The following is a 26,032-nucleotide window of genomic DNA, read 5'->3' on the forward strand; positions in this document are numbered from 1 at the left end:
CTGTTTAAAAGTGTTTTTTACTGCATTTTTAGCCCCCATAGTAGACTAAACTTGCGACTATTCATGTCTACTGTTGGTTGCAATAATTAGGTATTGTAATATATATAGTGAAAATCCCGGTCACCTGTGGTTGGGCTTCACAGGAGTAGCAAAATGGCAGCAATGGGGGCATTTAGCAGGCCGGCCACTGTTTTATTTTTATAAAGAATTGTAGAATTGCACTGTATAAACTCCACAAAGTCATTGTGTCTCTTACTTTAGGAGAGGCGATCACCAGGGGAAGTACAAAGGTGACATCTGGTGAAGGCAGCGTGCCACCACACCGGTGAGGCGCCTACTGTCTCCTGTTGGCAGTAGGATCTCTTGGCATCTACTTGCAGCTGAGCTTCCATGTGCTTTCTGCTGACAACTTTTGCGCTTCTGTTCATTAGAACTTTCTTCAAGTACTGCTACCAGTGTGGCCGCTCTATTGGCGTCAAGCTTTCTCCGTGCCTGCGATGTTACTCTGTATTCACTTGTAGCAAACAGTGCAAGAAGAAATCATGGGAACTACACAAAGATGAATGCCAACAACGTACAGGTGAGCACCAACATGACAACACCAGATGCCTTTCTTAACCCCTTAATGACCGCCGATACGCCTTTTCACGGCGGCAATTAAGGGTACTTAAACCACAGGAAAAAGTGTGGAAAAAGTGTATAGCGCCCCCCCCAGAGTTGGAATTTCTCCGGGGTCTTGGCCATATTTGTGCAGGCGTGTCTGAACACTAGTAAAATGTACCACAACTCCTGAGTCTGCTAAATGTTTCTCAAGGTCTTTTGCAGTCAAGCAGTGGGGATTCTGATTTACCTCTCCAGCAATCCTACAAGCAGCTGTCACTGAAATTTTGCTTGGTCTTTCAGACCTTATCTTGACCTCCACTGTTCCTGGTAACTGACATTTCTTAAATACGTTTCTAACTCAGGAATGGAAAACTTGAAAATGCTTTGATATTTTCTTATATATAGCCTTCTCCTGCTTTTAATTTTCAGAGTGCTAGGCAGCTGCTTAGAAGAACCCAAGGCTGTTGTTTTTTTTGGTACAAGGTTAGAGGAGAAATTTGCATCACTTGACCTTTCCTAACGATGATAGTGACCAAGCCATAACCCTAACAGGCTAATTAAGGTCTGAAACCTTGGTCAAAGTTATCTAAGCGTGCAAATATCCAAGGGTACCAAACTTTTGCATCTGCCCATTTTCCTTTTTGCAATTTTTAAAATTTAAAAAATGACTTATACATATAGATAGATAGATAGATAATTTAATCTTCAACTTGCTTAACTGTTCACAATAACAGTAATTTTGAGCAGGGGTGCCCAAACTTTTACATGCCACTGTATGACTTAGGCCAAAGCCAAACCAGACACTACATTTGCAGTCACGTGTTTCAGGGTGTTTACCACTCCTCAGTGCAAAGCAGGAAAGCTTATTTGGCTGGGTGAGAGGCCTCTCAGTGGGGGTGTACATGGGAATATTTTTCCTTGCAGAGAGTGTGAATCTACTGTTTGGAGACTTGTAGGCCATGCAATGCCCCTCTGAAAATTAAATATGCTAAATGCTCATGGATTTATGAGACTGGCTGATGCATAAGTTTACGAGTATATAAACTGCAGAACTGCTGGAAGAGAAATGTGAAGATGGTTTTATTATTTTAATCCTTAATTTAATTTTAATTGTAGGGAAACTCAGTGGAAAGATGCATTCAGCCAAAGGGACAAAGCATCTACATGCTGAGAAAGACTCATCAGGACGTGAGGTTTATGGTGACAGCATTGCAAGTACTGGGGAGAACTACAGTTACAATTAAGTACATCTGCGTATGTGGCAGTGCCTCGCTCTTGTGATGTCTGTTTGTGTGCAAAAAAAAACACATAAAGCATGATGTGATGTATAGAAGTATCCACATATTTTGTTCACATGATTTGGAATTTTGCAGAATTTTATAGATTTGGAGGGAGCCGCACATATGTGGCCTCCTTTCCTTTCTTTACAGCATGCAACAAAAATACAGAACCCATCTATAAGATTTCTATTGGGAATCCTAAACACCCATTTAATGTAATCAACTAAAATGTTTTTCTATTATATACAGATGGTAAAAGGTTATTCTCATCTTCATAGATATACAGTTGTGTGAAAAAGTGTTTGCCCCCTTCCTGATTTCCTGTTATTTTGCATATTTGTCACACTTAAATGTTTCAGATAATTTAAATAAAATTTAATAATAGACAAAGATAACACAAGTAAACGCAAAATGCAGTTTTTAAATTAAGGTATTAGGGCCCTGTCTGAAAAAAAGTGATTGCCCCCTCTCCCCCCCCTAAAACATAAAATTAACTGTGGTTTATCACCTCTTTGGGAAGCTGAGTTCAATTTCCCTAGCCACACCCAGGCCTGAGTACTGCCACACCTGTTCTCAATCAAGAAATCACTTAAATAGGACCTGTCTCACATATTGAAGTAGACCGAAAGATCATCAAAAGCTAGACATCATGCCACGATAAAAAAAAAATCTGAAACAGATGAGAAACAAAGTAATTGAATTCTATCAGTCTGAAAAAGGCTAAAAAGCCATTTACAAAGCTTTGGGACTCCAGCAAACCACAGTGAGAGTCATTATTCACAATTGGCAAAAACATGGAACAGTGGTGAACCTTCCAAGGAATGGCCGATCGACCCAAACTACCCCAAGAGCGCAGTGACAACTCATCCAAGAGGTCACAAAAAGGCCCCACAACAACATTCAAAGAACTGCAGGCCTCACTTGCCTCAGTTAAGGTCAGTATTCATGACTCCACCATAAGAAAGAGACTGGGCAAAATGGCCTGCATGGCAGAGTTCCAAGCCGAAAACCACTGCTGAGCAATAAGAACATAAAGGCTCCAGAAAAAATCTTAAATATCCCCAATACTTTTGGGAGAATACTCAGTGAACTGACGAGACACAAGTTGAACTTTTTTGCGAAGTGTATGTCCTTTTACAACTGGCGTAGAACTAAGACAGCATTTCAGAAAAGGAACATGATACCAACAATAAAATATGGTGGTGGTAATATAATGGTCTGGGGCTGTTTTGCTGCTTTAGGACCTGGAAAACTTGCTGTGATAAATGGAAGCATGAATTCTTCTGTCTACCAAAAACTCCTGCAGGAGAATGTCCGGCCATCTCTTCATAAAGCTGAAGCGCATTGGTTTATGCAACAGGACAATGATCCAACACACACCAGCAAGTCCACCTCTGAATGGCTTGAAACAAAATTAAGACTTTGGAGTGGCCTAGTCAGAGTCTTGATCTTAGTCCGATTTGAGATGCTGTGACATGATATTAAAAAGGCGATTCATGCTCGGAAACCCTCCAATGTGGCTGAATTACAACAATTCTGCAAAGATGAACAGATATTTTGAAAGCAGCAATGCATGAGATCACAAAGTATATTAGAAAGCTGCATATTTTTTAATTGCATAGTAATCAAGCTTCATTGATATGGAACAGGAATATCCTTTTGAATTGATATGTAAATGAGGATGGAGAGCTATAGTAGATCGGAAGCCTCTGTTACTCCAGCTCTATTCTATGCCCAACGCCGCCTCCTCCTGCTTGGCTGATGTCTCCTTTGGCTGAATATACACAGCATAGAGATTGTCATTGAAGCAAGAGGAGGCAGTGCTGGGTGTGAATAGAGCTGGAGTGACCAATGCTTCAGATCTACCATAGCCCTTCAGCATAATTTACACATCAATTCTTTGATTTGTCAGTATATGACTGGCCATGTAATGGTATTGCTGGACTTACTATACGCGCACATAAGTACTTTAGTTTGGAGGTTAAAATCTTGCTGATAAATTCCTTTTAATTTCACATACATCATTTTGCATAGGTAGGCGTTGTTCCTAGAATTTTTCTTGGCAAGCCCTTTACGTTTGTTGCGGGAGGGTGCATAAACACTGAGGACATACATTTCATTAAAGTCTAAAATGAAATATAACACACTGCAGACTAAGCATTTTGTTTTGTGCTGTGTTTTTGGTTTTTGAGAAGCTTTGAACATGGTGTTTTTTTTCTGGTATTTTCCTTTGTGGCTTCTCTATAGAATATACTGTATACAATGCCAGAAAACTAATTTTAAAAGAGTTAAGAGTTATTCCAGAAATAGAAAAACATGGCTTTCTTTTTCCATGTCCAGGTTGTGATTGGAGGTGCAGCTCTGCTCTATTGTTGTGAATGATGCAGGGCTGCAACATGGTTCAAAACCTGTAGATATGGGATGACGCTGTTGTTGGAAGGAGACAGCCAGTAAATGACTATGGTTCTAATGACGTTGCGATTTACGAGCCATGCACCTGCCAAGACGCATATATGGGTCTTAATTATTAGAATAGGACACGTGGCAATACCTGCCAATCATGCACAAATTTTGATAGGTTTGCGGGTCATAACTTTATTCGCTAAATTGGGGAATGGAGCCTTACTCTCTGCAGAATCAGGCGTTTGCGGCATAAGCAATGGAAGTGCAGATATATGAATTGCTTTCGAGCACATTCACATCTATTCGTGGCTGTAAAAAATGTATCCTGTAGAAATAGATGGCTTCCATGTACCATCCAAATGATGAAGAAAAATAGATAGAACAAGTGGGATTCACCAAACGGCACAAAAAATGTCACTTTATTAAGTCCAGAGATAAACAGTGCTAACGCGTTTCAGGCAACGGCCTGACCCCTAAAGTCAGTTTTTCAGTCTTCGTAGGATTAACAGTAAAGATGCGTTTTTTGGCCAACAAGCTGAAGAACTAAAAACTATGATCCTGATTCATTATGACTGGCATTTCATATAGGAAGATGTGCTGAATTTATTGATAGGTGCACATCACGTAAGGAATTCAATGCATTTTCTTAGCTGCACGCTCCTCCGTGTCCCTCACCAGAAATGTTATTGCTCCTCCGTGTCCCTCACCAGAAATGTTATTGCTCCTCCGTGTCCCTCACCAGAAATGTTATCGCTCCTCCGTGTGCCTCGCCAGAAATGTTATGGCTCCTCCGTGTCCCTCACCAGAAATGTTATTGCTCCTCCGTGTCCCTCACCAGAAATGTTATCGCTCCTCCGTGTGCCTCGCCAGAAATGTTATGGCTCCTCCGTGTCCCTCACCAGAAATGTTATTGCTCCTCCGTGTCCCTCACCAGAAATGTTATTGCTCCTCCGTGTCCCTCACCAGAAATGTTATCGCTCCTCCGTGTGCCTCGCCAGAAATGTTATCGCTCCTCCGTGTGCCTCGCCAGAAATGTTATCGCTCCTCCGTGTGCCTCGCCAGAAATGTTATTGCTCCTCCGTGTACCTCGCCAGAAATGTTATTGCTCCTCCCTGTCCCTCACCAGAAATGCTATTGCTCCTCCGTGTCCCTCACCCGAAATGTTATTGCTCCTCCGTGTCCCTCGCCAGAAATGCTATTGCTCCTCCGTGTCCCTCACCAGAAATGTTATTGCTCCTCCGTGTGCCTCGCCAGAAATGTTATTGCTCCTCCCTGCCCCTCACCAGAAATGTTATTGCTCCTCCGTGTCCCTCACCAGAAATGTTATTGCTCCTCCGTGTCCCTCACCAGAAATGCTATTGCTCCTCCGTGTCCCTCACCAGAAATGTTATTGCTCCTCCCTGTCCCTCACCAGAAATGTTATTGCTCCTCCGTGTGCCTCACCAGAAATGTTATTGCTCCTCCGTGTCCCTCACCAGAAATGCTATTGCTCCTCCGTGTCCTTCACCAGAAATGTTATTGCTTCTCCGTGTGCCTCGCCGGAAATGTTATTGCTCCTCCGTGTACCTCGCCAGAAATGTTATTCCAGTCAAGGACTGAAGTAATGTTTCTGCCGTAAGGAACGCCGCTAGTTTTGTCGAATTTGACGAGCGGCTGTTGGCACAGCCCGTCCCAGATCCTCTCCAGCTCCACCCAATTTGGCAGAGATGCCCGACTTCACGTTGCACGAAATGTTGAAATGTTTGTGACTTTTCACAAAGTGACTTTCTGACATAAATTGTCAGATTAAATGAATCTGGGTCTGTGTTTCTAAAAGTCCATCTTGCTCCATTATTAGATGGAGCTTTAGAGAAAGCGGCCAATCAGAATCTTGAAAGATGATATTTAAAGGATATCCTATTAAAAAAGAAAAGCAGAAAACAGCCAGCGTTTAGTTTTTTCTCTTAAAAAAAGATGTTAAGACTGTGGAACATAATAAGTCGTTGATAGACGATAAACATTATCGTGATTTGGAAGAGTGGTGCTTAGTAATATCAGTTAGTCCGTGTTCCCACCATCAGTTACCATTGGTAACTTGAGATGCGGTCAGTTCTCTATTTGCCAATTTCACATACAAACTAAAATGATTCAAATGGAAACTGTTAAAGGGAATCTGTCAGCAGGTTTAGCTGTGTAATCCGAGAGCAGCACAACGTAGGGGCTGAGACCCTGATTTCAGCTCAGATTCCTTGTAGCCTGTGTACCATGATGTTTTTGCGGGCATCTACGGTCTTTTTTTGTGTGATTGGTTATTTTCATTGCTTATATAATCTCACTGTTATGTCACATTTATAAGCTTGATAAAAACTTGATGGGTGAAAACTTCGCTATTCTTTATTTTTACGAAACAATAAAGGCCTTTTCGCTATCACTTCATTGGGGGACACCGGAAACCATGGGTGTATGCTGCTGCCAAAAGTTAGCTCCTCCTCCACAGTGTACACCCCACCAACCGGAACTAGGATATTCAGTTTAGCTTAGTGGCTGTAGGAGGTGGACACGGGTCTTCTGCTAGACCCATATCTACCTCAGTTTTCCTTGTTTCTTTTCATATGGATCTTCTAGCCTTACCTCTGGAGGGATACAGTGTGAACAGTCACAACTGTACTCCCACATAGAGACTATGAGTACGGCGTATACTGCCACCCCGTATGCTCGTACGTCTATTCGGCAGGACCCCAACCCCTGACACAGAAGAGTGTTTAGGTGATCCGAACATTGGTCCTGGCCCTTGTCTCCTATCCACTCGCCCACCAGAGCATGTCGGTTTCAGGAGGCATGGACGTCCCACATTCCCAAGAGGCTCGGACATCCAATGAAGGTCTGGATGGAGAGGTACATCTCCCTTTCTTCTCTCTCTGTCAGGTGTCCAGAGGTGTTAGGGGAGAAGATCCATACAAAGAAGAAAATAAAGATGATGAAAAACAGAAGGATGAAGATAATGAAAGCACGGCGGAAGATGACAGAAGATGGATGAGTTTTACTGCCCCCCTACTTTTTTATTACTAGAGGGTTTGTAGTTAGAGGGGCCTTCCTTTTACCCTGACTTTTATTCAGGGTGTGTAGTACAGGGGCTTTCCGGACAGGCAGTCTGGGCCTCTGTGCCGCTCTGTCCTGTCTCCGGGGCCTCTGTTATAAATATAGGCCCCGGCCTCAGCGTGGCCTAATAGGGTTTGTAGTAGAGGGGCTTTTTCCTTTTAGGTATAGACCGTTTTTTTTTGGTCGATAGGGGGCCTGTTTTATCTCTTTCTTTCTGGGTTACCTGACAGGCAGTCTGGGCCTTCCTGCCGCCCTCCCCATTCTCCAGGGCCTCAGTTATAAATTTAAGCCCTGGCTTCAGAGCGGCTTACCTTCAGCATTTGGCTCCGCCCCTTCTTGGCATCTTTTAGTGGGCTTTTTTTTTTTACCGCCCGTCGATGGCACGCCCTCTCCTTCTGTTTCCGGCAGTTAGCTCCGCCCCTTCAGTGTGGACGTGCAGGTGTCCAGGGCATCACTGTCTCCCTCTTGTTTGCAACAGCTACCTCCGCCCACTTCCCTGGTGGTTAGCTCCACCCATTTTTGGCCTCGCCGAACAGGCTTTTGAAGTAACGCACCCTCTTCTCTCCTCTTGCGCGCGCCTTCTCCCTGTGGGTGCTCCTCTTCCTCCCTGTGATCACCATTTGCCAGCATCAGGTCCTGGAAGGTGGCATCCCTGCAGGGAACTCTCTTATCTCCTCCACGGTTATCCTGCAGCCCTGGTTGTCTTCTGGAGCCCTCTACAGTCCGGAAGAAGACCTCAGGACCTGCATCTTCCTGTGAGTAGCTCTGCTCGGCAGATTGACACTCTACTCAGCTCTCTGTTCCCTAACCTTCTGGCACCATTAGTAGTGGGTCTGCTTCTCATCATGCCTAGTGCTCTCGCCCTCCTGCCTCTTCTTCTTCCTTTGCTCTTGTCAGACACTTTATTTGCACCACATGTAATTGCAAACTCCCTTCAGGCCAGTCCTCTTCCCACTGTCAGGACTGCAGCAGCCCCCGTCCCTGCTACCCAGGAGTTCCTTTTTGCCCCAGGAGAGAGTAGTGCCCCCATTCCAGTGGGGGCTATCTGTCGCAATCGGTCACGGACCTCACCAAGGTATCACAGTCCCTGGTGTCCGTCCTTGACAGATTTTCCTTTCCTAGCTCCGTCGTTACTAGCGGATCGCAGGATTCTCCACCTGTGCCGCCTACCATAAGGGGCCTTAATAGAAGTAGGCGGGAGCATCATTCTGGTGCTCTCTCTCTTCCCCTGACCTCTGCCTACAGCCATGTTTTTCCAAGTCCTCTTCCCTGGAGTCTGCCGTGGCAGTTTCAGATGTACTGTCTGAGGATTACTCAGACCCGGACTTTCACCAGGCCTCTAATAGGAGAGATATGGTCCAGAGCCTCATTTTGGCGGTCAACCAGACATTTAACATTAGGGATACCACTACAGAACAGGTGGTTTCGTTTAGACGGTCGAGACCAGCTCCTAAGGTCTTTGTGCCTCAGAGAATTTGAGGAGGTACTTTCCAAGGAACATGACAACCCAACCAGCCGCTTTCAAAGAGGGAAGCTCCTCGGTATTCTATATCCCTTCTCCCCCGAGGTCATTGCTAACTGGACCACTTCTCCAACTGTGGACCCTCCGGTTTCCAGACTGACCACCAATACAGTCCTTCCGCTTCCGGATAGAACATCTCTCAAGGACACCAATGACAGGCTCATGGAGTCCTTTGCAAGGTCAGCCTTTGAAACAGCCGCCTCTCCATTGTACCCTGCCTTTGCCTCCACCTGGGTGGCAAAGTCGATAACAGCATGGGCTAATCAACTCCGTCAGGGCATTCTTTCTGGAGCCCGACCAGAGGAATTGGCCGACCTCGTGGACCAAATTGCACATTTGACGTGATAACATGGAAATAGGGCTCACTAGTCTGGGGAACGAACACCCCATCGACTAATCAAAGCCATAATTAGTATAGGAAATGGGGACAATATAAATGCTTTTTTAAACCACAGTTTTACAGAAGAAATATGTTATAAAGGGCTGGTTATGAAGGGAATTTACTCATAAATAAGTGCATGCTACTGGGTTGCAGGACCTGACAGGTTCCCTTTAAGATGTCTGTTTTAATAATCAACTGCATTCTATATAATCTGCATAATATTAAAATTTATAATTTTTTCTTTGTAAGTTGTAGTCGTTCCTTTGTTACATCTACCAGAAATGTGAGGATTTATTGATTTCGTATTACCCGTTGGAGCTGTATCTGTGCACTCTACGGTGAGGATAAAGGTATCGCACAGTTGTCAATTTATTCATACATTCTAGCAGGAATAACAGGAACAGACTTAACATAAGGTTACAAAATAAGAATGAGAATTCACATGAACATAAAGTTGAGACTATATTTTGCAGACTTAAAGGGAATCTGTCAATAGGATCATCCCTCCTAAGCCCGCCTATTTGGGCATGCAGGTCATAGAAAGCTGAGTAAAATGATACCTTGATATTTGCGATCTGATTCCAGAGAAATCCACATTTTCTTATATTTAAACGATCTTTTCCAGGATATGGGGAGGATGCTGCCTGAAAGATAACTCTGCCTCCAGAGCTTAGTTTACATGAAGAGAGAGTTACTAGTGTGAGACAAGTAACTAACACAGAACAGGAGAAATTAACTGTCTTCTTGCAGACAGAATTTTGCAGCTCTCTGAGCTCTGCTGTACTGCAACAATATTGCAACCATGTCTGCCTGTGAGCTGGAAGCTGAGAGGAACCTGCAGGTATAATCACACAGGGCTCTGTAGTGAGATCAGGAGAGCAAAGAGCAGCCATCACACTGGTTCCTCACCCTTCATGTAAAATAAGCTCTGGAGGCAGAGTTATCTTCCAGGCAGCATCCTCCACAGAGCCTCGAAAAAGTCATTTACATAAAGTGATATAAGATGCCGTGTTGTGGATAAATCATCTTTTAAGATGTATGGTATGATCAAACCATGTTCCTGCACAGTCAGACACGGCCATTACACAATACATAGCAGGGGCACATTTATAAGATTATCTCAGCACAGGAACATTTTTTTTAGCACATCCAGTTTTCTAAATTATTATTATTCCAAAATCTGTTGATTAAAATGTCCTTTTTTTTTGGGGGGGGGATGACCCCTCTATGCTTTGTAGGCAGATTCTGAAGGAGATCTGCATTCAGCCAAAAGTCGCAATATTTTCACTATATCTTTGCTACATCAGTCCTCCCGGCTTACTGATCCAAGTCATAGCTTTCTGAGTAAACCGGAATCAGCCTGCTCAGAGCCAGGGGCTTTCTGCTGAATCAGAGAATTGACAAAATAAAACTCCCAGTGACGGATATGAAGAAAAATGTACTTTATATAGAAACCAGGAAAATTGCATACATTGCTCCTTTGTGCTTGTCACCTGTGTATGTAGAGAACGGTATGTCTTTGCACTAATAAATATTTTACAATTTTTTTGCAATTTTATTTTTAATTTTAGAAAAGAGACACAATATTAGTGAAGCTTTATGTCACTTTTAACATTTTTTTTTCCTATCAACCAAAGGAAAAAAAAAACCAGCCAGATATGGTTTATCTGTATCAGAAAATAAAATACACGCAATTACAAAAAATGTACAGTTATGGAGACAGGTTGGGCCTGCAGAAGAGCACAGTGTTATAGTGGCCTAATCTCCAGCAGTCGTTTCCATTTTCATCTACTTCCAAATACAGCAGAAAGTCAAGTTTATTAAGGGAGAAAAGTGACCGCGTTCCCTTTATATAACAGTTCACAGAGGTTACCACCTGGCAACGTGTGTCACAAGCAAAGCGGCAAGAAGTAGCGATAGATCCCACGATTTGAAGCTGGCGTTTCCATTCAGCCCTGGCGAATGTCCCTTTCGGACGACATGTGTTTGTGTGTGTATTACAGTGTTGTCTCCAGAAGCTGTTTTGATGCACACGGTGTCGGAGCAGCCGTCTCCGCTCCCCGAGCCACTGATGTCATCACCTGCAAAAATAGAGAGGTTAATACTTGGTAACACCCAGCATCGAAATCCATTATCGGCTCATCAAACCTGCTGAGGACAGTTTATCAGATAATCTTTGTGGAGCAGAGTCTATAAATTGGTTGACTTGCCAAATAATAAATGCATTGGATGATCTCTTGGTCAAGAAAAACCTCCTAACCAGGCCAAATACTCCAGATTGCTGTCTACCAAATACTCAGCTATGCCTACTGACCATAGACTCCTCTCGCTGCAGCTTATTTCCACTAAAAATGATTAGGCATGTTGAAATCAAACTGCCCGATCCTTGTTTCCCATAACATCTGCCATGGAGAGTATCAGGAAACCTCTGGACGCATTGGATTGTTGTATGATACATCCAAAATTGGTGGGTCTGGATGACATTATTGTGTGTGGCTAACTTTAGCCTGTGATCTGGTAAGTTTCTGTGTGAATTTTGAGTTTAAAAAAAGCAATATTGGATCATATGTGACAACATATTCAAACTCTACTCCTGTACAAATGGGTTGTGTTGGGTGTCAAAACATAGACCAGGAGTTCACAATACAATTTACCATATATTAGAAGTCAGTTTCTCCTACCAGAGAAATGAATCGGCACAAAGACCTCAGCAATCATCAGACATGTCCCGTAATTTGTGTAAAACCTTTCCCAAACATATATAATTATGAAACCTAAAAAAAAAAAGTGTTTAATCCGGTTATAATAGCTCTGGGTTTATAAGAGACCAAAGTTGGGCTCTTCGCTGTCTCACTATTTTGACAACTGTGAGGCTTTATGCTTATGAGCTGGGAGATACCACTGTGTGGGGGAGACGGGAATGTGCAGCATGCAAACGCTACAGATGTGTGCTGATATCCTTCTTCATTCTGTGTGTACATGAGATATAAGAGATTCATGGATATTATGGAGCAACCGGAAGAGGAGACACTAGATTGCAACTGAAGCGATTCCAGGCATAGACTTCTCATTGTTTTATAGCTGTCTATCAGTCTGTACATTATGTAGTTAGAAACTCTCATTAACCCTTTACAAGCAGCTTATTCCTTCTTTTGCACAGTAACCCTTTAAGAGCAACAATATCTTCCACTTTACATAGTACACAGGGACATCTAAAAACCAGTCACCAGATAAAATGCTATTATCCAGCAAATACCGGGTTAATAATAGTGTTATTAATTTGCCTGGCACTTACCTGAACTCTGCAGAGAGAAAACTAACTTTATTCCCCGGGTTTCAGTCATCGAACTGAGTATAGAGCGGTGGCTGTAGCCGCGTCACTGTCTGACACGGTCTCTGCATTAGTGCCGGCTGTTAGTCAGTGTCGGGTGTCGGTTACATCCACCACTCTCTGTACTCAGAGAGGCTACTGGGGGCAATAAAGTTCATTTTCTCCCTGCAGCGATCAGGTAAGTGCAGGCGCCAGGCAGGTTAATAATGCTATTAACCTGCTGATTAACCACACATCTGCAGGTTAAGGGCGCTTTTTCTGGTGACGGGTTCCCTTTAATACATGGCTGATAAATAATAATCAGTATGATGCAAAGGCTTTGGGTTGGAGGTGCAGTAAAACCTCACCCAATTTGCATTTTGTTGATTCATCTAGTCGGCACATGACCGCATGTATGCAAGTCACATACCTACAGTCACACGTCCGCTGCCCCCAGCACTGGAGAATCCCCCAAGCTCAATGAAAGAAGAATATGCATCTGACTAAGACATCCTGGACAGGATAGCTGTGATTTGATCAGTGTAAGAAGGTCAAACCTCTGTGTTCCTGTGGGATCACCATTAAGCTCTGGAATGACATTTTGTACTGGTCCTCTTACTTGTGTCTTGGAAATCCACGTCATTTCCATTGTAGGCATTGCGGAGACGATTGGTCATAATCTTCAGCTGCATGATCTGTTGACGGATGGTCATGTCAGGCTTTGTAATATCCACATCAATCTCAGGATTATTTATCTGGTTGGCGAGTCCGCTGCCCATGCGCTCAGGCATGTACCTAAAGAAAAACAACGTACAATGTTGAAGAATTCAGAAGAAATATAAAAAAAGCTTTATTCAGCTGGATCAGATATATGACCAAGGCTGACCTTGCTCTGGCCATTCCATTCCAACACTTGTCTTCATTTCCTGGACCAGCAATAACCTTTTCGCTGCAGAATAGGTTTGGTAGAGACACCCAATAATCTTGAACTTCAGTGAGCATTACCTTTACATCTGAAACCTTTAAAAAATATTATCATCGTTAATTTAGGTACATTGTGATGGAGGTTTAATTACTAATATTCTATATTTCCCACGTTCATCTAAAAAGTTGCGATTAAAGGTGAGTATTCTTAAAGGGAATCTGTCAACAGGCTTCTGCTAACCCTGAGACCCCAATTCCAGCAATGTATCACTTACTGGACTGTTTTATCTTCTGCAGATCTACCAGTTCTCTGTATAACCCCGCCCCCACCACTGATTGGTAGCTTTCTGCCTATGCATACTGTAAACACAAAGCTGCCAATCAGTGGTAAGGGGGCGGGTTATACAGAGCTCATAAAAATACATAACTACTTGGCGGCAGATTTACCAACCCTCTAATGAAAGTCTCTTTCTGCTAATACAGTGATTTTGTCAAAACTACAGCAATCAGCCTGGTAAGTGACACATCACTGAAATCAGAGTCTCTTTCTCTACATATTTCTGTTCTAGGATTTGGAGACAAAAACACGGTGACAGACTCCTTTTAAACTGATGTCCCCAAACCCTAAAGTACACACTGAATGCATGGCGTCTCACTGTGACAAGTGTTCACTAGAATTACAGACATCATCATGGAAAGGAGGAATGGATTGTTAATATACAAGTGATCATGCGGTCTACTTATATAAGATGCATACAAAGAGTTTCCATGTTTTTAAGAAACTTTGTAGACTTCAATATTTAAATAAAAAAATCTACGATAAACCCAACATTTTTGCAGAGTAAAAGTCTTTTCTTGTCTATCCAGACTGGGAGAAGAAACTGTATAGAGGAAGGGCTGGATCATTATAGCCGCATAATAACGTTTCTCTCCAACTTAAAAGCTAAACTCTTGTAGGGTTTTCTCTTGCATCATTTCCTGTCTGTCCTGCCAAGGAGTACCCTAGAGAAGAAGCCGGGCAGAAGAGATGGATTATAAGAGGCTGCAGAATAGAATTTCCCTTCAATTTAATAGCTGAACTCATGTACGATTGAGTTTTGCATCATTTCCTGTCTGTCCTGCCTAGGAGTACCCTAGAGAAGAAGCCGGGCAGAAGAAGAGCTGGATTACAAGAAGACTTACTCTTCAACTTAATAGTTTAACTAAACTGAGATTTGGCCTTGCATCATTTCTTGTGTGTCCTAAGAGCCCCTAGAGAAGAAGCCAGAAAACTGGATCATTAAAGTCTGCATAGTTTCTCCAGTACTTACACAGGACCTGTTATCGGGTCAAAAGTGGCCAGTTTTTGCTCTCATTTGATTCTTTTATTTTTACATTCACCGTATGGTTCCAGAGTTAAGAGCCTTTTTATTTAGTGGAAATTTGTATTCTTTTAACCAATGAGACATTGCTTATAGGGTAATTTTGCTACTGTGCCTGAAGACACCTCCATGGAATCCTGTCAGCATTGCTCGCTTGAAAAGGAGCATTAAAATTACTAGATCTCTAGAATGGCAGATTTATAACAAAATTAAATAAAAAGGTTTATTACTTTGGTGAACAGCAGGAATAAATTAGGAGTAAAACCAGCCATTTTTGACCTGGCAACATGTCCTCTTCATTAGCAGAACTCATGTGAGATTTTGTCCTGCATCATTTCTTATGTGTACTGACTAGGCGTATCCTAGAGAAGAAGCTGGGCAGAAGAATACCAGGACCATCAAACCCTGCATAGAAGAGTTTCTCTCCTACTTAATAATGGAACTCGTGAGATTTGATCTGCCATCACATCCCCGTCTGTCCTGACTGGGAGCACCCTAGAGGAGAATCTTGGCAGGAGACGAGACTGTGGAACATAAAATGTGTTTTCCGCTGGTTCTAGTATAGCAGCTCAGCCCAATCATCTTGCATGAAGCTAAACTGCAATAGATGACACAGCCCAGGGACAAAGTGTAACAATGTGTGTAATAAAAGGAAGACCCCATTTATAAGCTCAGGGAATCTCCCAGACATGCTAGTTAGGGAGCTCAGTGCACCCTTGGAGTGGCCGAGACCCTCGGTGCACCGTTCCACCCACACTGGCGCTTGACAGCGCTGGCTTACATAGAGTCAGCAGTGTCTGCCCAAAACGCTCAGGCAAACCAGCACTGTCAGTGTCCAGTGGGGAAGGTTGGGGCATACAGAACTAGTCTGAGGAACAGTGCACTGAGCCTCTCGGCCTCACCAAGGGTGCACTGAGGACCCTTGTTATAGGGTTTGACTAATCTTCAGTTTCTGCTGAATGAAGGCAGCAATTAGAAGACTAAGGGCTCATGGAGACGTCCATGCAAAATGATCTGAGCATGGACCCCGAATGCACGGACTGTCCATGGGTCTACCAACCCGGACATGACCGCTTCATGTATTTTTATGAGGCTGTCACTCTCGGGTCAGTAGGTCGGCTGTCCAGCCTGTGAATTGCGTTTCGATCTCAGACCAGCTTGCATGGACATCTGCATGAGCCATTAAGGTATACTATTTTTTTTATAGGGGCTACATTGCCTTAATGCTGTCTGCTTAGTTTCTACTATTAGTCTGGGCTGGGAGACTCTTTACTGTAGCCGATACGACCAAAACGTTATTTTTGTAACTGACCCACATCAGTTCAGTAGGAGGCCCCATATGCGCAGTCCTAGAGGTTCCTGCCTCGGTTGCCCTGACACGGAGGAGTCCCTGTATGGTTGCACTAATTCCAAACAAATGAGGGATTGTGACGAAATACACAAGTTACACATTCCGAGAGACCAAAGCACAATTCCAGGAATACAGCTTGTCTGATCAATTACAAGTCAAAATTCAGACATGAAAAACATTTTTAAGATTTTTGAACAAATCTCTATGAAGCTTGTAACTAACAGAACTGAATACGCTTCCAAATGACATCTATGTATTTGCTGCCCATTTTTCAGCACTTAGTAATTTACCCTTTAAGTCCTGGCGCTGTGTGGGGAACACTTGGGAATAAGCATATAATAATAATTATTTATAATGAACAATCTGTCAGTTATTAATATGTCCTCAGTAAGCCATAAACGGTGAGTCTGCAGCATTCTGCACTGATCAGCTATCTAGAAGCCAAAAATAACAGAATACACTGCGGCGAGAACTAAACCAAAATGGTTCAATCACTGCAGCGTACAACTGATTTTGGCCAGTCAGTAACATGGATTATGGCTTGGAGTTAAATTTGGAAGTAAAGACTCAGATTACAGGAGTGACATCAGCATTTTGTGCTAATGAGTAAGACTGGGCAAAGACCGGAAGATTTTCTAGAATAACGTTCAAACTTGTTACACTAAGGCTTAGATGCATTTTAGGAAAATCAAAGTGGAAACTCAAATTAGAGTCTGATCCAACTTCAGTGGAAATGCCTCATGACAAGGAAAAGATCCTCAGTATTGTGTGGGGCCTCCAGGTGCCTGTATGACCTCCCTACAACGCCTGGGCATGCTCCTGATGAGGTGGCGGATGGTCTCCTGAGGGATCTCCTCCCAGACCTCGACTAAAGCATCTGCCAACTCCTGGACAGTCTGTGGTGCAACGTGACGTCGATGGATGGAGCGAGATATGATGTCCCAGATGTGTTCAATAGGATTCAGATCTGGGAAACGGGTGGGTCAGTCCATAGCGTCAATGCCTTCATCTTGCAGGAACTGCTGACACACTCCAGCCACATGAGGTCTGGCATTGTCCTGCATTAGGAGGAACCCAGGGCCGACCGCACCAGCATATGGTCTCACAAGGGGTCTGAGAATCTCATCAGGCTACCTCTCTGGCAAGCACATGGAGGGCTGTGCGGCCCTCTAAAGAAATGCCACCCCACTCCATTACTGACCCACTGCCAAAAACCGGTCACGCTTAAGGATGTTGCAGGCAGAAGATCGCTCTCCACGGCGTCTCCAGACTCTGTCAGGTCTGTCACATGTGCTCAGTGTGAACCTGCTTTCATCTGTGAAGAGCACAGGGCGCCAGTGGCGAATTTGCCAATCCTGGTGTTCTGTGGCAAATGCCAAGTGTCCTGCATGGTGTTGGGCTGTGAGCACAACCCCCAACTGTGGACGTCGGGCACTCAGACCATCCTCATGGAGTCGGTTTCTAACAGTTTGTGCAGACACATGCACATTTGTGGCCTGCTGGAGGTCATTTTGCAGGGCTCTGGCAGTGCTCCTCCTGTTCCTCCTTGCACAAAGGCTGAGGTAGCGGTCCTGCTATTGCCCTCCTACCGTCCCCTCCATGTCTCCTAGTGTACTGGCCTGTCTCCTGGTAGCGCCTTCAGCCTCTTGACACTACGCTGACAGACACAGCAAACTTTCTTGCCACAGCTCGCATTGATGTGCCATCCTGGATGAGTTGCACTACCTGAGCCACTTGTGTGGGTTGTAGAGTCCGTCTCATGCTACCTCGAGTGTGGAAGCACAACCAACATTCAAAAATGACCAAAACATCAGCCAGAAAGCATTGGTACTGAGATGTGATCTGTGGTCCCCACCTGCAGAACCACTCCTTTATTGAGGGTGTCTTGATAATTGGCAATAATTTCCATCTGTTGTCTATTCCATTTGCACAACAGCATGTGAAATTGATTGTCAGTGTTACTTCCTAAGTGGACGGTTTGATTTCACAGAAGTTTGATTTACTTGGGAGTTATATTCTGTTGTTTTAAAGTGTTCCCTTTATTTTTTGAGCTATATTATATATATTATATATATATATATATATATATATATATATATATATATATATATATATATATATATATATATATATATATATGTATATATATATATATATATATATATCACTAAGTATTCACAGTTGTAGGCATGCTCTTTCCATTGCCGAATGCAAGCCCTCAAAAAAACTGTGAAATTCCAGGTTGTGAGGTAGCAAAGCACAAAAAATGCCAGGGGGGATATGGATATGGATATATATATATATATATATATATATATATATATATATATATATATATATATATATATATATATATATATATATATATATATATATATATATATATATATATATATATATATATATATATATATATATATATATATATATATATACATATATACACATATACACACACACACACACTTTACAAGTGCTTCTCACAAAATTAGAATATCATCAAAAAGTTGATTTATTTCAGTTCTTCAATACAAAAAGTGAAGCTCATATTATAAGGAGTCATTACAGAGTGATTTCACGTGGTTATTTCTGTTAATGTTGAGGATTATGGCTTTGGTGCGCAAACCTCATCATCAACTACAAAAACGTCTGACTGATGTGCTTGCTAACAAGAGTTTTGCAACCAAGTACTGAGTCTTGTTTGCCAGAGGGATCAAATACTTATTTTTCACTGCAAAGTGCTAATACATTTATAGAATTTATATGTGATTTTCTGGATTTTATTTTTGATATTCTATCTCTCAATGTTAAAATTAACCTACCTTTAAAGTTATAGATTGTTCATGTATTTGTCAGTGGGCAAACTTACAAAATCAGAACCATACTTGTACACACACAATACATTTAAGATCCACAATGCTGACCAATTTACACTAGTTTTTTTTTACAAAATGTATGGAAGATATTTCACCAAATGTCATTGACAATACTGGTACGATAGGGCATCAGTCGTGTGTGGACGCACCCAAAGTGTTCTGAACTTTTAGACACTCATACCGTCATTTTTTGTATATGGTTGGCTTCGTTAGTCTAGTCGTAGATCACTTACCAGGTTGTCCATGCTAGGAATTGGGGATTTATCTTCTGGAGCCGCTTTTCCTTTTCTCTTTCTTTCCTCTGACTTGGATCCTTTGTTAGCCGTTTTGGCATTTCCACAACTTTTGAACACCTGTAGAAAATCAAAGACACCATGATGGTCATATATCATGTAAAAAATAATGATAATAAGCAAATTAACCAACCACTGTCCTCTCAATTAGCCATCTGACCAACCAATAGCAAATCACCATGTATGTCTATGTATGTATGTGTAATAGTATCAAGCCATGCTTGGCTGTTGAATTCACATGGAAGTTAATGGACGCAGCAGCACACGCATGTCCACGCAAGCCCACCTCATTCACCATTAATCAAGTCAAGGGTTGGAGAGACCCTTGTTCTAGAGTTAGGACAATGTTGAACAATTCATCACACACTCTTCATTCAAAATACAGTAAGATTTTATTTGTAGATGTGAAGTAGACACACTGAGGCGCAGGGAGAAGTGTGACAGGGTATACAGCTTTGGAAAAAATTAAGAGACCACCACATCAAAATCCTGTCAGGGGCAGCCCAATCTCCAGACCTGAACCCCATTGAAAACCTCTGGAATGTAATCAAGAGGATGATGGATAGTCACAAGCCGTCAAACAAAGAAGAACTGCTTAAAATTTTTGCGCCACAAGCAGTGTGAAAGACTCTTGGAAAGCATGTCAAGACGCATGAAAGCTGTGATTAAAAATCATGGTTATTCCATAAAATATTGATTTCTGAACTCTTCCTGAGTTATAACATTAGTATTGTTGTTTCTAAATGATTATGAACTTGTTTTATTTGCATTATTTGAGGTATGAAAGCACTGGGTTATTTATTTATGTTTTTTTATTTTGACCATTTTTCTTTGTCAGAAAAAAAATACAAAACTTATTTTTTGGAAATTCGGAGACATGTTGTCAGAAGTTTATAGATTAAAAGAACAATTTACATTTTATTCAAAAATATACCATATTTTTCGGCGTATAAGACGACCACCAACTTTTCGGGGGTCATCATATACGGCATGTGTAGGGAACGGTCCCGGATGGTTCCCAGGGTCTGGAGGAGAGGAGATTCTCCTTCAGGCCCTGGGATCCATATTCGTGTAAAAAAAAAAAAAAGAATAAAAATAAAAAATATGTATATACTTACCTTCCGACGGCCCCCGGAGTTCTCCTGGCTCTCCGGGATGCATGCAGCGGCTTCCGTTCCCAAGGATGCAGTGCGCGCCGCGAAGGACCTTTGTGACGTCGCGGTCGCGTGACTGACACCACAAAGGTCCTTCGCGGCGCGCAATGCATCCTTGGGAACGGAAGCCGCCGCATGCATCGCGGAGAGCCAGGAGAACTCTGGGGGCCGTCGGAAGGTAAGTATATCCATATATTTTTTTTTTTTTATTCTTTTTTTTTACACGAATATGGATCCCAGGGCCTGAAGGAGAGTCTCCTCTCCTCCAGACCCTGGGAACCATCCAAGACCGCTCCCTGCACAATATGCGGCAACTTCAGAGCTCCGTACCCGGCGTATAAGACGACCCCCGACTTTTGAGAAGATTTTCAGGGGTTAAAAAGACGTCTTATACGCCAAAAAATACGGTACCTATAAAGAGAAAAATCAGACAAACTGAACATTTTGCAGTGGTCTCTTAATTTTTTCCAGAGCTGTATATTATTGTTCCATATTGATACTTGGGGTTCCACACCCCGTCCACCAGCACCTCCATGAAAAGACTGTGTGCACGCTAATCTTCTCTAACTAGAGGTAGAACGTGCATTTATGAGACATTTATGGTGTATCCGGTAGATATGTCATGAATGTATAAGAAGCAAATGTGAGAACAGGTACCATCAGAATAATATCTGGAGCTATGACCCTTGTCAAGCACCGCAGCTTGTAGTGTGGTAGGAAGAGGAACATACGAGGAGCTCAGGAACGTCTATAATTTCTGCTCTACTTTCTATACTTGTACGGCCTCAGATTACATTACTGCTTAGCATTTACCTTATTTGTTATGACCTCCTTGTTCTCCTGCATATGGGTTATGGCCTCCGAGATCTTCATGTGAATAGTTCCCACAATGTTTTCCACTCCAGAAACTCCATTAAACTTGCCAGCCACGAGCAATAAGGATTCTATGAGAGATACGGAGAGACAGACACCATTACCCCATCACTTAACCCATTCAACTTCCTTTTGTCATCTCTATTTGCCTCTTTGGATCCAACATTCTTGCATTAGCTGGTCAGATGAATATATACAAGAGCACAAGGATCGATGTTACTATATAAAGGACACTTTAGAAACAGAAACGAGTCAATGGTTCACATCTTTGTAACGTTGTCCTGCTCTTCTGGAACATTTGCTTTTCAGCACTATTACTGTTCTTGCAACGTGAAGGCCATCCTTTGTCTTATGAATAGTAAAAACCAGGGATACAAATGTGCAAAGGTCGATGTGCTGAGAAAGCGTCTCTGTAACGTGTAATCAATTGTGACCATGAGGTCTTCTAGCCATTAATGCAAGTCCAAATAATGATCCCAGGTGCCATTGTCAACCTTCCATGTATGAATATATAGAGAACATCTGCAAGCACCGGAGTACGCAGCCAGTTCACTACATGTTCACACAGGACCACTGCCCAAGCACTTGCCAGCTATTTGGCTTCATAGATTTCTGTTCAAGGGTCGGGGAAGGTCTAAGTGCTAATTTATTTCAGATTGATTGGGAGAGATTTTAACCCCAGGCTTCATGATCGCAACTATGGGTCATAACTAGGTGTGTGGCCCACAGCTAACAAATGGGATTCTATTAAGAATGGAGTAATGAGGTTTCGTGAGACCTGCAAATAAGGCAAAAAGAGAGGCATGACTACACCAGAGAGGCCGGAAAATGCTGACATTAGTTTCCTGATACTTATAGATATATGGTCAGCCTTACAGAGCTTCACATGAAAACAGAAACGCGAATCATAGACCCATGTGTTATTAGAGCTATAGTCATGCATGCACACCTCCACGCCATTCATTGTCTATGGGACTGAAAGATTGCCAATCAGTCCCATAGACAATGATCGGAGTGGTAGCGTGCATGCATGACCTTCCTAATACATGAAGCACTGGTTTGCGAGACCTCCCCGATTCTGAGGCCACCCACCGTGTCAGCACTAACACGGTGCAATCACTTCACTCACTCCTTTATGAATACAAAGATGACTCACGTGATTGTTACTGGGTTTCCCAACATGTTCTGATCATCCATATAACTACATACTGTCCATTTATTACTGTGATCGTCATACAAACACAAAATATTGGACAAGAGACTGTAACCTGATCATCTGGATGTCTGACAACTTCACTTACCGATCAGATTCCTCCACTCCGGGTCTAAATCTGCTTGATTAGCTAGACATCCTCGCATGACGTTCCAGCAGTAATTATCACACAGCTTTACATTGGAGTGGCCGCGGCAGAGAGGACAATACATGAGCTTCATGACTTCTCGCGTGCATTCTCGACTCATAGGGACCTGAAAGCATGAAATACGGTCATGTATCGAGTCTAATCCAGAATGAAGATTCGCTGCAGCTGAAGGAAAACATCTGCAAAACTGATCCCATGGTCACATTTGTACCAGAGTTCTGAGTAAAGATGCCCCTTCTTTTTTCTGGAAATCAGTTTAGATCAATTTAGAATGTACCAAAAAAAAAAAAAAGACGTGCTGATGATGAACGGTGACAGACTATACGTATAAAGGATCTGGGTGCATGGGATCTAGAAAAGGTAGCTGGTGTAAATCCAGCATTAGAGTGCAGTCTGAATATGCGCCAAATCTGTGATGCTGGCTCATAATGGATGATAAATTTTGTGCCTCTTTAGCCAGTTTAGTCGAATTTTCAGCCATCAATTGTTTGCTTTAAACAATTGCTTTAAACAACCGAGACATTTCCTGTTCCAAATTGTATTTATGCTGCTCCTCTTTTCATCTACGCTGCTCCCTTTTTCATCTACACTGCTCCCCTTTTTGTATATGCTGCTCCCCTTTTCATCTATGCTGCTCCTCTTTTTGTATACGCTGCTTCCCTTTTCATCTAGGCTGCTCCCCTTTTCGCCTACGCTGCTCCCCTTTTCGCCTACGCTGCTCCCCTTTTCGCCTACGCTGCTCCCCTTTTCGCCTACGCTGCTCCCCTTTTCGCCTACGCTGCTCCCCTTTTCGCCTACGCTGCTCCCCTTTTCGCCTACGCTGCTCCCCTTTTCGCCTACGCTGCTCCCCTTTTCGCCTACGCTGCTCCCCTTTTCGCCTACGCTGCTCCCCTTTTCGCCTACGCTGCTCCCCTTTTCGCCTACGCTGCTCCCCTTTTCGCCTACGCTGCTCCCCTTTTCGCCTACGCTGCTCCCCTTTTCGCCTACGCTGCTCCCCTTTTTGCCTACGCTGCTCTCCTTTTCATCTACGCTGCTCCCCTTTTAGCCTACGCTGCTCCCCTTTTCATCTACGCTCCTTTCCTTTTCATCTACGCTGCTTTCCTTTTCATCTACGCTGCTTTCCTTTTCATCTACGCTGCTTTCCTTTTCATCTACGCTGCTTTCCTTTTCATCTACGCTGCTTTCCTTTTCATCTACGCTGCTTTCCTTTTCATCTACGCTGCTCCCCTTTTAGCCTACTCTCCTTTCCTTTTCATCTACGCTGCTTTCCTTTTCATCTACGCTGCTTTCCTTTTCATCTACGCTGCTTTCCTTTTCATCTACGCTGCTTTCCTTTTCATCTACGCTGCTTTCCTTTTCATCTACGCTGCTTTCCTTTTCATCTACGCTGCTTTCCTTTTCATCTACGCTGCTTTCCTTTTCATCTACGCTGCTTTCCTTTTCATCTACGCTGCTTTCCTTTTCATCTACGCTGCTCCCCTTTTTGTCTACGCTGCTCCCTTTTTCGTCTACACTACTCCTGTTTTCATTTATGCTGCACCCCTTTTCATCTACGCTGCTCCTCTTTTCGTCTACGCTGCTCCTCTTTTCATCTACGCTGCTCCCCTCATCTGCTTTGATACTCTCTTTGTCCCTTGAATAAGGAAGAAAAAAGTGTCTAAAACACATAACAAATAGCTATAAAGCTTATTGTAACATTATGCTCCAAATTTCACCAAACTTTGGTACATTTTTCGCACCACAATCGAGTAAATCCCTTCCAATGTATCAGTTTGCGACCTCTATGGTACCATGACTTCGACAAGCATGTTGAAAAATCTCTGTTGGATTTTTAGCAACTTGCTTGTTGCATTTGTGGTACACTAGCGGTCCCAAACTGATCCATTGGATTGCGATTGGTGCATATTTTGTCACGACCTAGGCCCAGCCACATTAGTAAATCCGTTCCAATGTATCAGTTTGTGGCCTCTATGGTAACCTAACTGCCACTAGCAAGTTGCAAAATATCCAACGGAGTCGGATTTTTTTGTACTGTTCTTGTCCAGGTCACGGTACCCTAAGGGTGGCAATGCGGTCCCATTTACTTGTTGTGCACTGTGATGTAGCAGCTATGCATAGCGCTCTTTGTCGAGGCAAAGCCACCGTGTAAACCCTGCTTAAATCTTACATTGGAGAGCTGATTTAACCTATGTACGGTAATGTAACTTCATAAATATATTTACAAGATGTTTGATCACTGGTGAGAGGACGGGTGGTGCGTGAGAGGGAAGGAGTATGTCTGCACTTTTTAATAGCTTCTATTTGCCAAACGGCACAATATTTGGGTTAGCATAGAGCAGAAAAGTCTACAACAGATCCTCTAAAGAAGAATAAGAGGAGTATGCTAATTGAGAATGACAACCATACCATGGTTGCCTGACTAATGAGTCTCATTTTGCCAATAACGATAGTGATGTGTCCATTGTATGTTGCGTGTACAGGACACTCAGTGTGAACACATACCTGGGTGACCTTCCTGACGATATCAGCAGCAGCGCCAAGTCCTTGGACAAATGATCGGGCTGCGATAAACGCCCGGGTTGCCTTTAATTTCATTTCCCGTGGAATGTCCCCAAATGGCTTCAGCTGGTCATACTGCTTTGCCAAGCAGTCCAAATACTCATAAGAAAAGGTGAACTGTGAGTTCTGTGTCTTGAACACTCTCTCCAGTAGATGGCTCCAGAACTCCGTCAGCGCCTCCTCCAGATTGACTCCGGAGCCGCGGTAGTACTGGCGCAGCTCGATGTACAAGTCTCTGAATATCTTCCCATCATTTTGGGTGTAAAGTTCTCCATACAAATTAGGAAATGTGTCCATGAGAATCTGTTCGGATTTATTCAACAGGTCCAGAAAATATCCTGGAAAGGAGCGAGATATTGTACGTAAGGAATAGAATGGAAAAACTGTTCTGTGAGAATGGCGTGCAGTCACTGTATGGAGCCATCTATGGGTACATCCATAGGCTCAAAACTGAACACTTTTCATTAAGGGGGTTATCCCACCAACATAATGTATTACACATCCACAGCATATGTGATAAAAGCATGATCTGTGAGGTCCAACTCCTGAGAGCCTCGCCAATCATGAGAACGGCTTTTGTGGACACGGAGCAGTAGTGAGCATGTGTGACCACTGCTCTATTCATTGTTTATAGGTGGGGTGGTCACATAAGTGCATGCCCTCTCCCATAGAAGTGAATAGAGAGGTGGTCACACATGTGCA

The 26,032-nt window shown here is 43.0% G+C and overlaps 2 protein-coding genes across 2 annotated transcripts in view; one reads left to right on the plus strand and one right to left on the minus strand.

Annotated features, from left to right (window-relative positions):
• LOC138656307 (ankyrin repeat and MYND domain-containing protein 1-like) overlaps positions 1–14,135 on the plus strand; it is a 97,638-nt gene extending 83,503 nt beyond the window's left edge. Inside the window, exons 15-18 of the mRNA XM_069743672.1 lie at positions 262–325; positions 432–580; positions 1,720–1,857; positions 14,072–14,135. Of these exons, the coding sequence (XP_069599773.1) occupies positions 262–325; positions 432–580; positions 1,720–1,847 (341 nt within the window). The 3' untranslated portion in view covers positions 1,848–1,857; positions 14,072–14,135. The remainder of the gene's footprint in view (positions 1–261; positions 326–431; positions 581–1,719; positions 1,858–14,071) is intronic.
• Positions 10,696–26,032, minus strand: part of LOC138656308 (glypican-1-like) — a 97,066-nt gene continuing 81,729 nt past the window's right edge. The window contains exons 3-9 of the mRNA XM_069743673.1: positions 25,274–25,668; positions 22,712–22,877; positions 21,351–21,481; positions 19,324–19,443; positions 13,465–13,598; positions 13,198–13,373; positions 10,696–11,349 (exon numbers count right to left, since the gene is read on the minus strand). Of these exons, the coding sequence (XP_069599774.1) occupies positions 11,138–11,349; positions 13,198–13,373; positions 13,465–13,598; positions 19,324–19,443; positions 21,351–21,481; positions 22,712–22,877; positions 25,274–25,668 (1,334 nt within the window). The 3' untranslated portion in view covers positions 10,696–11,137. The remainder of the gene's footprint in view (positions 11,350–13,197; positions 13,374–13,464; positions 13,599–19,323; positions 19,444–21,350; positions 21,482–22,711; positions 22,878–25,273; positions 25,669–26,032) is intronic.

Source organism: Ranitomeya imitator, unplaced genomic scaffold, assembly GCF_032444005.1.
Source record: "Ranitomeya imitator isolate aRanImi1 unplaced genomic scaffold, aRanImi1.pri SCAFFOLD_321, whole genome shotgun sequence".
NCBI lineage: Eukaryota > Metazoa > Chordata > Amphibia > Anura > Dendrobatidae > Ranitomeya > Ranitomeya imitator.